Source organism: Amaranthus tricolor, chromosome 7 (genome assembly GCF_026212465.1).
Source record: "Amaranthus tricolor cultivar Red isolate AtriRed21 chromosome 7, ASM2621246v1, whole genome shotgun sequence".
Classification (NCBI taxonomy): Eukaryota; Viridiplantae; Streptophyta; class Magnoliopsida; order Caryophyllales; family Amaranthaceae; genus Amaranthus; species Amaranthus tricolor.
This window is the reverse complement of record NC_080053.1, coordinates 19634494-19653772: the sequence shown is the minus strand read 5'-3', so window position 1 is coordinate 19653772 and position 19279 is coordinate 19634494. Positions and strand designations below refer to the sequence as shown.

The following is a 19279-nucleotide window of genomic DNA, read 5'->3' as shown; positions in this document are numbered from 1 at the left end:
CATAGATCACCATTCCCAGCCTCATCATGGAGGGCTAGAGCTCCATTAGAGCTTGTCCATGCTGATATATGGGGTCCTACCAGGAATCCGTCTCTTGGCGGAAAAGGATACTTTCTGTTGATTGTGGATGATTTTTCACGCATGATGTGGGTGTATTTCTTGGAGAAAAAATCAGAAGCATTATCCCACTTCATGCAATTTAAAGCCCTAACAGAAAAACAAAGTGGGCATTCAATAAAGGTTCTAAGAACCGATCGTGGGGGAGAATTCACAAGCAAAGAATTCAACAAATTTTGTAAACAACACGGCATCAAAAAGGAGCTCACAGCCAGACGCACACCACAACAAAATGGTGTTGCAGAAAGGAGAAACAGGACAATTGCTGAAATGGCTCGGAGTATGATGCAAGGAAAAAATCTGCCTAAACATTTTTGGGCAGAAGCTGTCCACACAGCTATTTACATACTTAACAGGTCTCCCACAAAAGCGGTAAGAAGCATGACGCCGTATGAAGCTTGGCATAAAAGAAAGCCAAGGGTTGAGCACCTCAAAGTTTTCGGGTGCATTGCATATGCCCACGTCCCGAAGGAGAATCGGGATAAGCTAGACGGAAAAGGAGAAAAATGTATCTTTATTGGATACAGTGACGAGTCTAAAGGATATCGTCTCTATCAGCCCGAATCCAAGGAGTTGATCATCTCCAGAGATGTCATATTCGATGAAAAGGCGCAATGGCAATGGAACGAGAACGATGTTGAAGTTCCAGTAGAAGTCATTCCACCACCAAGCCCAGATGAAGGAGAAGATCCAATTCAGTCACCAACTCAATCATCTGCAAGTCCATCACCATCAACCAATCTAGGAACACCATCAAGGAGCCCAAGAAGTCCATCTACATCACAAAGCTCAAGGTTGGAGCCAAGTCGCTCAAGCCCAGCTCAACAAGTTTGAAGATCACAACGAGATCGATGTCCACCATGCTACTTGGAAGATTATCAATGCAATCACACCATCATGGCACTCTTTGCAGGAGAACCACAAAACTTTGAAGAAGCAGCTCAAGAAGAAAGATGGATCGAAGCCATGAACGAGGAGATTAAGATGATAGAAAAGAACGACACATGGGAGCTTGTTGACAAACCTCAAGACAAGGACGTGATCGGTCTCAGATGGGTTCACAAGATCAAGCACAATGAAGATGGCTCCATTCAAAAGTACAAAGCTCGTCCAGTTGCAAAAGGATACTCACAACAACCTGGAATTGACTTCAACGAGACATATGCTCCAGTTGTCCGTATGGAGACAATCAGGTCAGTTCTAGCACTAGCAGCTCAATTTAAATTGCAAGTTTATCAATTAGATGTCAAATCAGCATTTCTCAATGGGGAGCTAGAAGAAGAGGTATATGTCGAACAACCTCAAGGATATATAATCAAAGGAAAAGAAGATAAGGTGTATCGCCTTCGAAAATCCCTCTATGGGCTCAAGCAAGCCCCTCGGGCCTGGAACAACAAAATCGATGGATATCTTCTCCAAAATGGCTTTGTAAAAAGCCCAAATGAGCCATCACTATATATCAAGACCCAAGGGCCAAAGTTTCTCATCTTATGCCTATACGTAGATGATCTAATCTACACAGGCACCGATCTGAGGATGATAGAAGACTTCAAAAAGACAATGATGTCAGAATATGAAATGACAGACCTCAGAGCTATGAAGTACTTCCTTGGCATGCAAGTCAAGCAAAGTCCAGGTAAAATATTTCTCTCACAAGAAAAATATGTCGAGGATATGCTCAAAAAATTCAACATGAGCGATTGTAAGCCAATGGCTACACCAATGGCTACAAATGAGAAGCTCTCAAAGAATGATGGAAAAGAAAAGGTGGATGCATCAATCTACCGAAGTTTAGTCGGATCTCTCATATATCTTACAAATACAAGACCAGACATCGTTCATGCAGTCAGCATCATCTCAAGGTTTATGAGTGAGCCAAGCAAAGCTCACTTAGCAGCAGCCAAGAGGATACTCAGGTATATCAAAGGAACAAAAAGCTATGGGATAATGTACGAGTCCGAAGCAGACTACAAGCTCATAGGCTACACGGATAGTGACTGGGCAGGAAGCATCGACGATCGAAGAAGTACGAGTGGATACGTGTTCCAGCTAGGGTCCAAGTCTATCTCATGGTCATCAAAGAAACAAGATACGGTAGCACTATTATCATCAGAAGCAGAATACGTATCAGCGACAAGCGCGGCATGTGAAGCAGTATGGCTAAGAAGAATCCTAAAAGATCTACAACAAAAGACAGAAGATGCAACTACCATCTATTGTGACAATATGTCAGCAATAGCCATGACAAAGAATCCAGTCTTCCATAGTCGCACAAAGCATATTGAGATACGACACCACTTCATTCGTGAATTGGTCGAGAAACAAAAGATCAAGCTAAAATTCTGCAAGACAGAGGAGCAACTCGCAGACATATTCACCAAGGCACTTCCAATAGAAAAGTTCATCAAATTCAGAAGACAGCTAGGAGTCCAAGATTTTTCAGATTAAGGGGGAGTGTTAAATAATGTAATCTAGAAAAATCTAGGGAGTAATGTATCAAGAAGTAAGTAAAAAAATTCTATGATATCCTAGAACTATCTAGACTAACACCCTAAAGCTAATAGTCTAGAACTATCTACAAGTTGTTGAAAAGACTAGAAACATAATGATGGTGAAAGCACCAACATAGAAGCACTATATATATGTGTTGCATGCTCTCATTTGTAACCAAGCCACATAATACAAAAAACCTTTTTTCACAAAAGCCATCAACTCTCCTCTTTATTTTTCATACTAGCATCTTCAATATTTATTAATCAAAATCAATAATCCACTACAACTTCCGCATATTAATTCTAACACGTTGCTATATGCTTCGTTGCTAAATAGGATTTCATCGCAATATTCATCGTGTTTTTGTGCTGGAATATTTCCCTCGCCTGCATCGCAAAAGTCGTCGCATCTGATACTAATATTTTCTCTCACCATAAGTTTCGTCTCACTACAACAAATTTAACTTTTCGCGACATTGAATTTAGAGACATTTATCTTTAGTATAATAATTGTTGATTTTTATTTTAAGTTCCACTATAAAGTGATTTAGTGACATTTTATTTGACCTTTAGTGGCATATATAATTGTTATTATAGTCTATAGTGACATTAATGAGAAATATCACTAGTAGCTATGTCACGAAAAGCTTTAGTATGATTTTTTATATGCTGCTAAAGGATTTAATAATTTTCACTAAATCCACTTATAGTATTAGAAATTTAAAGTAGTGATATTTAAATTAAATATCGCTAAATATATCTACTAAAAACAAATTATGTTGTAGCATCTCAAAGGATTAAAGGAGTATAAATTTAAGTGATCCCGTTATTTTAAATCTCTTCGTTAGCGTGCAAGTTATTTTAAACTCATTTAATTCAATTTAATACTACCTCCTATTCATCTAAAATGTCTCATTTACTTTTGAAATACTATTCATCTATTACTCTTAAATTGCATTTTATTATTAATCTATAAGTTAAAACATAGTCATGTGGGATCTTATTTGTTTCGTTTTGATGTAAAGATTGTTAATATCAACTTTTTATAATTTTTAATTATACATAAGTCGATATATTAAGTGTTGTCTTAGTAATTTTTGTCCATTTGTAGTTTGGTTAATTTTGTCTTCCTAAATAGTATTGTGTTAATATGTTTGTGTTTTCTACCTTTTGTAATATGTTTTCTTTTGTAGTTTTTTTCTTCATGGGGACCTTATAGGCTAGACGAAACTCAAGTTGAGGGGTTCTCTTCGATGGTGACCTCATCGTGATAAGTGTTAAGATAAGAATGAGAAAGAGTTTGGAAGAGAAAATCCCGTGGTTTGTATTGCTCTGTATTGGAGAATATATACAATGCCCTTGAGCCCTAAAAGACCTACTTACCTAAAACACCTAGTTACCAAAGATAGAACATTACCAAAGGTAGAAGATTACAGAAGATTACAAACTAAATATACACAATATATATCCAAACACTCCCCCTCAAGTTGGCGCATGTAAGTCACATATGCCCAACTTGCGACACAAAAAACAAAACGACTGACGACCAATTGCTTTTGTCAAAATATCTGCCAACTGATGACCAGTAGGAACATAAGAAGCGGAAATAGTGTTGGCTTTTAACGCATCACGAACAAGATGACAATCATTCTCTATATGCTTAGTACGTTCATGAAAAACAGGATTTTTAGCAATGTGAAGGGCTGATTGACTATCACAAAATAATTTCATGGGCACAGAGTGCAACACACCAAGAGACCGCAATAGTGATTTTAACCACTTTAATTCACACGTTGTAACAGCCATAGCACGATACTTAGCTTCCGAAGAAGATCGGTAGACAGTAGGTTGCTTCTTAGTCTTCCAAGACACAGGAGACGTACCAAGCAAAACAATATATCCAGTCAAAGATCGACGAGTCAATGGACACGCTGCCCAATCACTATCACAAAAAGCATTCAACTGCAAAGCACTTTTACTCAACAAGATACCCTGACCAGGATAACCTTTAATATAACGCAACACGCGTAGAGCAGCATCCCAATGAGCAACCTGGGGATTACTCAGAAACTGAGCCAAAATATGCACAGAGTAACTCAATTCAGGACGAGTAACAGATAAATACACCAAACGACCTACAAACCTTCTATATCGATCAGGATGTTCGAATGGATGTCCTTCCACATGCGCAAGACGATGATTTTGCTCCATAGGAGTATCAATAGGTTTACAACCCAACATACCTGCTTCAGTAAGAACATTTAAGGCATACTTGCTTTGAGAAAGAAACAAACCATTAGGACCACGAGCAACCTCTATACCAAGAAAATATTTCAAGACACCAAGATCTTTCATATTAAAGCAAGTATTCAAATATGTCTTGAATCGATCAATACTAGCAGAACAAGAACCAGCAATAATGAGGTCATCCACATAAACAAGAACATGAAGAGCAATATCATTTTGTTGGTAACAAAACAATGAATAATCAGCATATGACTGAACAAACCCAAATTTGTGGAGAGCATCAGAAAGCTTTGTAAACCATTGATGAGGAACTTGACGTAACCCATACAAAGATTTACGCAACCGAAACACCTTTCCAGGCGCAGGACTAGTATAACCTGGAGGTAGATGCATAAAAACCTCCTTATCCAAATCTTCATGAAGAAAAGCATTACAAACATCCATTTGATGCACATCCCAGTTACGTGCAACAGCAAGAAATGAACGTACAGTACCCATTTAAGCTACAGGAGCAAATGTTTCATTATAATCAATACCTGCTACTTGGCGATTGCCATAAACCACAAGACGTGCTTTCAACCGCTCAACAACACCATTTGAGCGATATTTAACGCGATACACCCAACCACTGTCAATGGCCTTCTTGCCCGGAGGCAAGTCCTCCAGAGTCCAAGTACCATTACGTTACAGAGCATCTACCTCTTCTTTCATAGCTGTACACCATCCAACATCTTTAATAGCCTCTTTGAACGAGCGAGGCTCTTTCACCTTATTAATAACTGCCAAAAAATGTTTATGCCTCATAGAGAATTTATCATAATTTACATAACAAGCTATGTTAAACTGTTTACCTGAGGAACTCTGTGAAACAGGAGAAGCAACATTGGATGGGGAGGGGTCTATTTCGCGAATCATAGCATGAGTCACAAAACCACGAAGACGAGAAGAAGGAATTTACACACGTTGGTCACGACCAAGAGCATCACCTGTAGTATGTTCAAGCACACCGTTACCATCGCAACTGCCCCTGGAATCTGCGCACTCTTGCCCCGAACCAGCTTCTGCTCCAGACAGCTCCACACCGCCGGCACAGCAGCAACAGACGTGGTCTGCACAACCACAGCAGAACCAGCAGTAGCACTATACTGCACTTAAGTCACGACACTATCAGCAGGAGCACACCCCACATTAACTACCTCGTCATCATACACACTGGGGTGTGTGGGCAACAAAAACGCATCAAGAGAGCTGGAAGGAGGATACATACCAACAGGAACAGCAGCTTAAGGAAAAACATGCTCCACTAAATGCACATCCCGACTCACAAAATACTCATGAGTATCCAAATCATACATACGCCATCCTTTTTGTCCAAATGGATACCCAACAAACATACAACGCCTAGAACGGGGACCAAATTTGTCTTTAACTTGAGGCCGATAAGCAACATAACACAAACAACCAAAGACTTTCAAAGAGGACAAATTTGGAGGAGAACCATAAAGAACTTCATATGGAGATTTGCCATGTAAACGGGAGTGGGAGTTCTATTGATAAGATGACAAGCAGTTAACACACATTCTCCCCAAAAATCAATGGACAGATTAGCTTGAAAACGCAAGGCACGGGCTACATTAAGAACATGCTTATGTTTACGCTCAACTCTACCATTTTGTTGAGGAGTATCAACACAAGAAGTTTGATGCAACATACCATGTTGAGCATAAAAATCCTTTAAACACAAAAATTCCTGTCCATTATCGCTGCGTAACACTTTTACTTGCTTATGAAATTGAGTTTTGACCATAGCTACGAAATCTTTAATCAATGGGAAATTATCAATGGTGCCCTTGTACTATTGAAAAATTACAATGGTACCCAACTGCATTTCAGTGGTACCCCCCAATTATATGGTAATTACTACCGTGACCTTAATGATGAATTTTCCGTTAAATGTCCGTTAAATTTAGAATTTAACCTAACCATGGTTAGTTTCTTCATCTTCTTCCCTTTTCTCTTTCATGGCTGCTCTTCTTCCATGGCTGCTCTCCTCTCCTTCATTAATTTATTATGAAGTTTGAAGTTTATTAATTTCCGTCACAACATCTTCCTGTTCTTTCCTCAGGCGGTCTACCTCCTTTGAATTTTCCATAATGCTGGTTCGATTCTAATAGCAATTTTCCTACTCCTTAATCTAATTTTTCTAAAATTATTTTAATATTGAGTTAAAAAGTGGAAGAAATTCGAAATGGGAATGAAAGAGAGGAGAGCAGCCATGGAAGAAGAGCAGCCATGAAAGAGAAAAGGGAAGAAGATGAAGAAACTAACCATGGTTAGGTTAAATTCCAAATTTAACGGACATTTAACGGAAAATTCATCATTAAGGTCACGGTTGTAATTACCATATAATTAGGGGGGTACCACTGAAATGCAGTTGGGTACCATTGTAATTTTTCAATAGTACAAGGGCATCATTGATAATTTCCCTTAATCAATTGACTAACCTCATATTTGCCAAGCATCAAATAAACCCATGTACAACGTGAATAATCATCAACAATGGTAAGAAAATAATGAGCAACAAATATTTCTAGAAACATTAAATTACAGGTAAGAGCAGGCACATAAAGTACATTATCTAGAAACAAATCAGCACCAATTTTCACACGACCCTCCTTAGTAGCAGTAATATGTTTACCATTAGGAAGACCAACGAGCTCCGAAGCAATATCATAAATTTGAAAAAATAAATTAAGGTTACCAGACATATGATTGGAGGCACTTGTATCAATAACCCATTGATTAAGAATAGCCTTACCATGTAACTTCGGAGTAGAGGTCGATGTCTTGGAAGAAGCTAATGCGGCAAGAAGTTGCTGAAATTGAGAGTCGGTAAGGGAAGGCAGACTGGAGCGATCCACATTAGATTGTGCGCCGGAAGAAGGCTGCTGGCGTGTGGTATCATCTGAACCTGCAAAGTTATTACCACGACCACGGCCACTGCTAGCTCGGCCCTTACCACAACCTGCAGTCTACCCACTCCCACGGCCACCACGGCCACCTGTACCAGCCACTCTGGATAACCAATAATCTCAAAACATTTCTCCTTTTCATGACCCTTACGCCCACAATGGGTGCACATACGAGGATCACTATAAGCACCACGATTAGAAGAGATACCATCAACAGCAAAACCAACAGTGTCGGAGCGAGTCTTATGAACATCACTCACAGTTTGGTGGCATTCAGCAGAAAGTTCTTTCCCATGTGCATAAGAAACTGAAGGTAAGGGATCCATCAATAACAATGATTGAGCAACATCACGATATTTTTTAGGGTCAAGACCTAACAAGAATTGATGTAACTTTTCATTCTCTAAAAGTTCAGCATATTCATGTGCAGCGGAACAAGTACAAGAAGGTTTCTTAACAGCACTAGATAACTCTTCCCACAGGGTACGCATTTCACCATAATATTCTGACACACTACGACAACGTTGTTTGCAATCACGAATCAAATCTTTCAATTCATGAATGCGAGGACCATTACGAAGAGAGTATCTATCACGTAGATCATCCCACAATACTTAAGCATGGTCAGTAAAGATACAGTTTTACGAATGGACAAATCCAAAGTATTATATATTCAAGCAACTAACATGGAATTAACAATCCCCCATTGATCATAATCAGAAGAAGTAAGAGCAGGTTCTTTAATAGAGCCATCAATGAACCCTAATTTATATTTAGCGCGCAAACTATTACGAATTGAACGCAACCATTCATCATAATTATTGCCTTTCAATAAAACAGGACAAATAACGGTACCCGTATCAACAGAGGGATCCAAATAATAGGGTGTGAAGGGCTCATACCGAGATGACCGCGGAGGAGGAGGAGGGGGCGACTTGTCACGCGTACCTTCACCAACACCGGACATGTTGAAAAATATAGCAGAGAAGAACAATGAAGTAGCAGAGAATACCCAGGCGGCACGTTGCACAAAGAAACTAAATACCAGAAAAAAAAATTATCAAAGAGCACGTCTTTCATTAACTGAAATTAAAAAATTGTCTCTAATTTAGAGAGGCTCATGATACCATGTTAAGATAAGAATGAGAAAGAGTTTGGAAGAGAAAATCCCGTGGTTTGTATTGCTCTGTATTGGAGAATATATACAATGCCCTTCAGCCCCAAAAGACCTACTTACCTAAAACACCTAGTTACCAAAGATAGAACATTACCAAAGATAGAAGATTACAGAAAATAACTATGGGAAAGAATTTCTCATATTTAGCAGTTACATAATATTAGGCAGTTATTTATATTCAGTTTCTTTATAAAACAGTGCTAATGTATATATATATAAGAAGTTACTCTGCAATAATAACATAAGAGAAAAACTGTATTTTTACATGAACAAAATCTTTTAATAATCATCAAATCTTCATGGTATCAGAGCCTTAGGATTTAGATCCGGGAAGGTCTCATCATCTACCGTATCTTACCTGTAAATGGCTGATTTTCCAGAAGAACAAACACCAAATACCCCAATGTCCATGGAACAATTGGAACAGATGTTTCAAATGTTTCAAAGACTCAACAAAACAAATAACCAACCAGAAAACTTTACCTCTGTTAAAATTTCTGAGAAACTAACATATCAAAACTATACGAAATGGTGCAAATTAATGCACGTCGCCATTGGAGGTCGAGGGCGGCTCAGCCACATCACCGCCGTCCCTCCAACCCCATCAGACCTAAATTACGCTCAGTGGGAACAAAGAGATGCCATGGTCATTTCATGGATAATTGAGAATATAGATGGGGAAATTGTTAATCAGTTCCTGGACTATACGACAACACAAAGTCTATGGCTAGGAATCGAAAGCCTTTTGGGATGTGGAAGGGATGAACTTCAGATATTTGATCTTAGTTCCAAGGCAGCGACGACGAAACAAGATAATGACACTATAGAAATTTACTATGGTAAACTGAACATGCTGTGGAAAGAGATTGACCGGAGAATGCCAAACCCAATGACATGCTCAAAGGACATAACAGAGTTCAATAGGTACATACAGAGACAGCACCAATTCCTCACCGGGATACACGACAGTCTTGACAAAGAAAGGAGATAAATTCTCAACCGTGAACCCTTACCGACGGTAGAGACGACCTATGCTACAATCAGACGAGAAATATCACGCCGGAGAATTATGAATGGCGCCTCATCTTGGGGAACAAATCCCTCAGAGATTGGATCGGGATTGGCCACGAGAAACAAAACACTCCAGAAAAGCCGAGAAGAAGATGACCGGACAAAACTCCGGTGCACTTACTGTGGAGGGTCCCGGCATACAAAGGAAGCATGCTTCAAACTTGTGGGATACCCCGAGTGGTGGGACGATCTACAGAAAAGGAAAGCCGCCGCCAAGGCACCGGCAAGCCGGACCGGCGGCAAGGCTAACCTTAGCACTGCCGATCAATCAACATCATGTCAGAGATTAGAAGGAATAGGGGGATGGAGCAAGGGGGAAGAAGAGGCAACAACAACTAATGAACAGGTAGACAACAATGGTGAGAAACAAAAACAAAGAGAGAGAGACACCACATCCGTCAAACAGGGGGAAGGGAAAGGGAAGCAACCCATGGAATGCCCCAAACACCCTTTATATAATACCAAAACCCTAAAACTCACCTCACAACCCCCCAGCCCATCATACTTCGGCCCAATATCACACTCCAAGCCCAATGGCTCTTCTAGCCCACAACACACTCATTCACAAAGCCTTCTTAATCATAACACTACTTCTCAATGGATATTTGACTGTGGGACGACCGATACGATGACCTTTGATCACAGTGATTTTTTATCCACCCACCCTACTACCCGAACACACATCCAAACGACTAATGGGGAGTGTGTACCGGTTGCCCAAGCTGGAGCAGTCAATATTTCTCCTTCTCTTCATCTTAAAAATTGCTTGTTAATTCCCTGTTTGTCTCATAAATTATTGTCCGTTAGTCAGTTAACCAAGGACTTAAAATGTACTATGACTTTAACCTCTGAAAATTGTATTGTACAGGATGCTCAGACGGGGACGATCTTTGGGCGTGGTACTGAACGAGGTGGACTATACTATGTCGATGAGGTGATTTAAAATGGTGGTGCAATGCTTGCTCATGGATCTCCTGCTCACCAATTGAGGACTTGGCATCGTCGTTTAGGTCATCCATCCTTAGGTTATCTAAAACAACTTTTTCCTTCTCTTAATAGTTGTACTAAATCTCTAGATTGTGAAACTTGTGTACTAGCTAAGAGTCATAAACATTCTTATTTTCTCAGTAATACTCGTGCTCCCAAACCCTTTGATATAGTACATTCTGATGTATGGGGCCCAGCCCCACATACTGACTCTCATGGTTTTTCATATTTTGTGTTATTTATCGATGATTGTTCTCGTATGTGCTGGGTTTACTTTTTAAAACACAAATCTGAGGTTTTTGATGTCTTTGTAAATTACTATAACCTGATTCTCACTTAGTTCCATACAAGACCTAAAATCCTTCGCTCAGATAATGGTGGTGAATATATCTCTCTTGTAATGAAACAGTTTTTTCTTGAACATGGTCTTATTCATCAAACATCTTGCCCCGACACTCCCCAACAAAATGGGGTCACTGAACGCAAAAATCGTACCCTTCTTGAAATAGCATGGGCTCTCATGTTTAACACTTATGTACCTGTCCATTTTTGGCCTGAGGCTATTGCTACTGCCACCTATCTCACCAACCGAATCCCCACAAAAAATCCTCAAATTCCAAACTCCTCTTGCCATACTCAATACCTTTACTCCTGTTCCCTCGTCTCACTCCCTTCCTCCTCGCATCTTTGGGTGTGTTGTGTATGTCCATCTTCCATCTAGAGTCCGAACAAAGTTTGAACCACGGGCAGTCAAATGTGTGTTTCTTGGGTATGGCACTACACAAAAGGGCTATCGATGTTATGACCCTGTCGATAACAAACTTTATACCACCATGGACTGTGACTTCTTTGAACAATCTCCCTACTACACCCAACCTCGATCTCAGGGGAAGATTATGAGTGAGGATCTCAGCTGGTTGACTCATCCCTTGGCTAACAGTCGAGCTCCCAAAGAGCAAGTAGGCACTACTACCGATATTGCCACTGACATTGTTCCTGAATCATCTCCTCAGACTACTACTCCAGTCCCTGAGCATCCGGCCGAACGAGAGGTAACACCAAGTCCTACTACTCCTTTCATTGATACTTCCACAGACTATATTGTGCCAAGTAGTGTTGTTGTCCCCAGGAAATATAATTTGCCCCCTCGAAGTACAAGAGGAATGCCCCCTAAGAGGTATGATCCTGAGTATGAATCCCAGAGATCCCGATATCCTATTGGTAGACCAGGTGATGAACAACTATCACACACAGCTGTTGCCTTCAATGCATCTCTTTATTCCAGTACTATTCCGAAAACCACTGAAGAAGCTCTCCAAGAACCAAAGTGGAAGCAAGCTATGGACGAAGAGATCATGGCTCTCCAGAAAAACGGAACGTGGGAGAAGTGCAGATTACCAGGTGATAAGAAGACGGTTGGTTGTAAATGGGTTTTCTCAGTCAATTATCATGCTGATGGAACCATTGAGAGGTATAAAGCAAGGCTTGTTGCAAAAGGATACACACACACTTATAGGGTAGACTACTCGGAAACATTCTCACCAATGGCTAAAATCGATACCATTCGAGTTCTCTTCTCAGTAGCAGCAAATAAAGAATGGCCTCTGTTTCAATTTGATGTAAAAAATGCTTTCCTACATAGAGAGATTGAAGAAGAGGTATACATGAAGCCACCACCCGGGTACTCAGATAAATATAGCCAAGGAGAGGGGTGTCGACTAAAAAGGGCACTATACGGCTTGAAACAATCCCCTAGGGCGTGGTTTGGGAGGTTCACTACAGCAATAAAGAGATTTGGCTACAAACAGAGCAACTCAGACCATACTCTATTTCTCAGGAGGAGTGGAAACCAAATTACATGCCTCGTGATCTATGTAGACGATATGGTGATTACCGAAAACGACTCCAAGGAAATTGATCGACTCAGGAGAAAATTATTCCAAGAGTTTGAGATGAAGGATTTGGGACAACTGAAATACTTCCTTGGAATAGAGGTTCTAAGATCAAGGAAGGGGATATTCATCAATCAGAGAAAGTACATTTTAGATCTCTTAGCAGAAACAGGCATGTTGGACTGCAAGCCAGCATATACTCCGATGGTAGCTAATCATGGTCTACAAATCGTTGAGGGGGCAGAAGCAACAGATCAAGATCGTTATAGAAGGATGGTGGGAAAACTGATCTACTTATCCTACACGAGACCAGATATTGCCTATGCAGTGGGGATTGTAAGTAAGTTCATGCATCGACCTCAAGTGGGACACATGGCAGCAGTCCTGAGGATCCTGAGATACTTAAAGGGAACCAGTAATAAAGGAGTTTTCTACTCAAAGAATGATAATCTTGATCTTATTGGTTACACAGATGTAGATTGGGCTGGTGATCGGGACGACAGAAAGTCTACCTCGGGATACTTCACTCTCGTATGGGGTAATCTAGTCACTTGGAAGAGTAAGAAACAGAAGGTGGTTGCTCTCTCCAGTGCTGAAGCAAGGTGGTTGCTCTCTCCAGTGCTGAAGCAGAGTTCAGAGGGATAGCAAAAGGGGTTACAGAGATTCTGTGATCAGGAAACTTCTAGGAGAGCTTGGCTTTCACCAGACACGGGCAAGCCTTCTATATTGTGATAACAAAGCAGCGATAAGCATCTCTGAAAATCCTGTCCAACATGACCGAACGAAACATGTAGAGATTGATCGACACTTTATCAAGGAGAAACTAGAAAGCAAGGTCATCCGTCTCCCTTTCACTAGATCTAAAGACCAATTGGCTGACATTCTCACAAAAGCAGTTTCATCAGAGGTCTTCAATAGCACTTTATGCAAGTTAGGCATCGGTGATCCCACAACCTAACTTGAGGGGGAGTATTGGAAAGAAGTTCTCATATTTAGCAGTTACATAATATTAGGTAGTTATTTATATTCAGTTTCTTTATAAACGAGGTAAATTAAAGTTTGGATCATAGTAAAGGTTGATTGGTTATGGAATAAAATTGATGCGTTGGTGATTGGTCATTTTCTTTGCTAAGGTAGTTTTGCGGTTTCAAGAATCGAACCGTGGTCTAGGCTTATGTGTAAATACTAAATAGTACAAGGCTTAGTCTAAGATGCTTTCACAGTTTGACGCTACGGTCAACCAAACACAATGTTTCTTTCTGCGCAGGCAATAGGCATCTTGCGTCAAAGTTCTTGGCTTTATTCTTTGACCTATTGCACTATTCCAAGATGTTGGAACATTGTTGGATTAGAAATGATCATACTTTTGATGTTTTTGAAAAAAAAAATAAAAGAGTAGGAAAAGTTGAAAAATGAAAGATTAGTTAATATATTTCGTATAAAATAAAAAAATAATACTCCCTCCGATTCATTTGAGCTGTCCCATTTAGTTTTTTGACATTATTCATCGATCACTATTAATTTGTATTTTATTTTTAATCTAGACGTCAAAATATAGTTATGTGGGATGTTGTTTGATTCGTCTCAATGTAAATTTTATTAATATCAAATTTTTATAATTTTAATTATGCACAATTAGAGAGACTTAGAATTAAATTAGTGCATTAGATAGTGTGCCAAAAGTAAATGGGACAACTCAAATGAATTGGAGGGAATATGTTGTATCTTATAGATTGTAACAAAAAAAATCTTTATATAAAGATTTAGAAATAGTAGAACTATTTGAATTGTGTGGATAATTAATGATACAAAGAAATATTAAAATGTCTTGATGAAAATAAAGAAATGGTAAGTACATTTTCATAAAAAAATAATTATAACATATAAAAAAAAAAACAAAATTAAAAGGAAAATTAGCAAAATCTAAAGGTTAATGGAAAAATCTAGCAATAAATTACCCCAAACCTACTATAGCTAGTATATCGGCAACTAAGCTACTTAGATTTGGCCCCTAAGTTACTCTCTGTTTAGGGATGGGATATGAAATATAGTAATGATTGACCATCTAAATAAAAATTAACCTCTAGCCTCTTCTCTCACTCCTTTTTCCTTTAAAAAATTCTAGCATCTATTGTTATTTTGGGGGCTATAATTAATCTTATGGTTGATAGTAAGCCTTTAATTACTTTTTTTTTTTTTAATTTTTAGTTATAAACAAAATTCATTCTCTCTATATGATAGAGTTATTCTATTTATTTATTAGATTCGATCTATCCATATATTAGGTTTTAATGTCTTTTATGGTGAGAGTTTGAAGTCTTATTATCAATTCAAAGATAAAAAAGGTATATGACGTCATCACAGTTATCAATTTTGCTAATACAGTCAATTGTATTAAACTTATCTCTATTTCAAAAAACCACCTCGAAGGATGCTGTATCAAGCGATGGAGAGAAGACTTCAGTGTTAGATCTCATCTACAATAATCGTGACTTATTCCATATAAAAATTTATTTGATTAAAATTGTTATGGATTTTATTAATTGTTACTCTATTATAGATGTTGTATGACATTTTTATCAATTAATATAATTCCTTTAAAAAATAAAACTATCCTTAAATAGTAATTAGGGAGACTTAGGCACACTTTTTGCGGTTAGCCGGTCCCTTTGTTATTTTTTGGTAAAAGATAAAAGAGTTTTATTATGAGTCAGGCTCGTAAAATTAGCTTATTTTTGTAATTAATCACTTTAAAATTATAAATAATCACTTTAACACATCAAATGCATATGGGTCATCCCAATAAAAATGATCTCAGCATGAGATCGTCTCATTTAAGAATTTGTGTTATTGAATTGGCATGTACATATGTTAGCTGATAATTACTAAGAAGTCAACCTTATTTAGATTTAAACTACTTAAATGAATATACTATATAGTGTGTTTGAAGTTCATTCTTGTTGCAAGTGATTGTGTGAGGAAAGTAATCTGAGCAATGTAATCATTCACGTAAATTGGATCCATAAGCATGTTAGTGAATGAGCTCATTTGCAAGCTAATACCTGAAATCATCAAGTTAGTACTATCCAGACTACCCACCACACTACACTCCTTACAAATCCTATCAACATACACCTTTATAGTTGTGTCCGCGTTTGTAACAAAAAAAGTACACATAACAGTGTCTGAACATGAAATGATTTCTAGTTAATGGTTATCTCATTACCAATTTCAACTCGCTATAATAATCCCACCCAATTATATTATAAACCTTATTTACAAACTCCTTAAACCAAAGTCTCATGATTAAGACTTATAACTATTTTCATTCCTCCTTTATACACCGCATGTACTTTACTTTTACACATCTCACCACCTTAATTGAGTAGGATGGGGTATAGTGTAGTATTCATTATGCAATGTAAGTTAGAATTAAAAATAGAATAAGATCGGCCAATATTTTCATTTGGACACTTCACCAAACGTTTAACGTGCATAAAAAAACATAGCCCACTGTTACAATTCACATGTAATGGAGTATTTGAGAAACAGAACCAAATCTTGCATGTTATTGATTTTGAAGAGAAAGCCCCCTTTTTTCCTTTTTTTTATTTACAATTGAATGGAGGGTCTCTATTTATAGAGAAATGTTTAAACTAATCCTATGTGTCATGACCAACTATCAAACTAATGCTTAGTTGTCTAAGCTGGTACTAACACCCCCCCCCCCCCCCCCCCCCCCCTCAAGTTAGGGACTGGTGAAACCATGCCTAACTTGGTTATTAAAGAGTTGAACTTTGTCGATGGTAGGGGTTTTGTAAAGACATCTGCTAACTGATGTAAGGTAGGCAGATATGTAAGCTCAATTAATCCTTCAAGTACCTTTTCTCTTGTAAAATGGCAATCCAATTCAATGTGCTTTGTACGCTCATGGAAAACTGGATTTTTGGCAATATGTAGAGCACTTTGATTATCACAATGTAATGTGACAGGCTGTAGGTTATCTATTCCCATTTCTTCTAACAAACGAACAATCCAAGTGACCTCTGATGCAGCACTAGCCATTGCTCTATATTCTGCTTCTGCTGAGGATTTGGATATTGTATGTTGCTTTTTGCTCTTCCAGCTGATAGGAGAATTCCCTAGCATGAGAATAAAACCAGAAATGGACCGTCTTGTATCAGGTAATGCTCCCCAATCACTGTCTGTAAATGCTTGCAACTTGAGCTGTTCTGATCCTTTGAGGAGTATCCCTTGTGAATTAGAGTGTGCCACATACTGAAGAACATGTTGAAGTGCTTTGTAATGGGGAATCCTTGGAGCATGAAGATACTGACTTAACACTTGAACACAGAAGGAGAGATCTGGTCTAGTATTTGTTAGGAAATTAAGTTTTCCTACCAAACACCTGTAATGTTCAGGGTCATGGAACAACTCTCCTTCAGTAGCAGACAATTTAAGATGCAAGGGGAGAGGAGTGACAACAGCTTTGATCTTAGTAAGGTTTGCCTATTGTAAGAGCTCTTTTGTGAATCTGTGCTGAGAGAGAATAATACCATCTATGCTATAAGTAACTTCGAAGCCAAGAAAGTAGTGTAATCTCCCTAGATCTTTAATCCCAAAGATTGCATCAAGATGCCTTTTGAGTTTATCAACAGTTGCACTGTCTATCCCAGTCAAGATTATGTCATCAACGTAAACTGCAGCCATGGTGATGAGACTTCCTTGTTTCTTAATGAACAAAGAGTAATCATTTTTTGATTGAATGAATCCTTGATGTTGTAATTCATGTACCAACTTGGCAAACCACTGTCTACTAGCTTGCTTAAGTCCATATATAGATTTCTTAAGCTTGCAAACTTTGTTTTCAGGATTTGTCAACCCAGGAGGAAGCTTCATATAAACTTCTTCATGCAAATCACCATGGAGGAAGGCATTATTTACATCCAATTGATACAGATTCCACCCTTTTGAAGCAGCAACAGCAATCAGACTTCGAATTGTAGCCATTTTTACAACTGGAGAAAAAGTCTTAGAGTAATCAATCCCATATTTCTGAGTGTATCCCATGGCTACTAATCTGGCTTTTAGCCTTTCCAGACTGCCATCAGCATTAAGTTTGCTTTTGTAAACCCATTTACAAGAAATGGCTTTCTTTCCTGTAGGCAAGGTGACAATATCCCATGTGTTGTTATCTTGAAGGGCCTTTAACTCCTTTTCCATGGCCATAACCCAACCAGCATGTGCTGCAGCTTCGTGATAGGATAGGGGTTCAGTGGGAATGGTAGAAGAAGTTAGTAATTCAGTTTGAGCAGAACTTAGTTGAACAAGGTTACACCAGTGGTTAGTAGAAGGAAAAATCAGGTTAGTTGTTTTGCTAGAGGGAAGAGAGTATTGATAATCTTGTAGATGAGAAGGAAGCTTCACAGGTCTGGTAGATCTTCTAGGTTGTTCTGAAGGATTATTCATGTGATTGGTAGAAGAACAAGTAGAATTAGTGCCTTGGTATGTGGGAGAAGAGGAAAAAGATGCAGAAGATGCAGAATTGAAATTTGGGCTTTCAAATGTGGATGTGGCAGTATCATGTGAAGTGTCTGGTTCAAGGTTATGGAAAACATCAGGCAGATCATAAATGGAAGAATGAAGAAAATTGGTGGATTCAGGGAGAAAGATAGGAAATGTAGACTTGGATGGTGTTAGTGGTGAGGTAGAGAAATGAAAAGGAAAGTGTTTCTCATGAAACACAACATCTCTACTAATGATAATCTTATGAGTGGTTAAATCAAGGACTTTATATGCCTTGTGGTTGCTAGGATATCCTAGAAAGACACATGGTGAAGCTCTAGGATCGAGCTTTGTTCTGTTCTTTTTGAGAGTAGACACAAAGCAAAGACACCCAAAAACTCTTAGGTGATCCAAATTGGGTGGTTTGCCAAACAACTTTTCATAGGGAGATAAATTTTGTATGGATTTCAAAGGAATTCTGTTGATTATATGAACAGCTGATAGCACAGATTCATTCCAATAAGAAACAGGAACCTTAGATTGAATATATAGGCTTCTGGCGGTCTCCATAAGGTGTCTGTGCTTTCGTTCCACTACTCCATTTTGTTGTGGAGTGGAACTGCAACTTTTTTGTAGCATGATCCCTTTATTATTATAATATCGCAATATTTCACCTTCTGTCAATTCTTTTGCATTATCACATCTTACTGCCATCACCACACCTCGAAATTGCACATTAGCATAAGCAACAAAGTTTTTCAAAATAACAACAACATCAAACTTATGTTTAACAAAATGTACCCAAGTATGTCTGGAATA

General features: G+C 38.5%; 1 protein-coding gene across 1 annotated transcript; it reads right to left on the bottom strand.

Moving 5' to 3' along the window:
• Positions 1–5354: 5354 nt before the first annotated feature.
• Positions 5355–9416, bottom strand: LOC130818600 (uncharacterized). Its single transcript, XM_057684762.1, has 11 exons — positions 9364–9416; positions 9066–9074; positions 8515–8865; positions 7893–8416; positions 7361–7827; positions 6490–6606; positions 6189–6403; positions 6053–6104; positions 5843–5965; positions 5708–5755; positions 5355–5516 (listed from the first exon to the last, which is right to left on the bottom strand). Exons 1-11 carry the CDS (start codon positions 9414–9416, stop codon positions 5355–5357), a joined length of 2121 nt encoding a protein of 706 aa, XP_057540745.1.
• Between the last annotated feature and the right edge of the window lie 9863 nt (positions 9417–19279).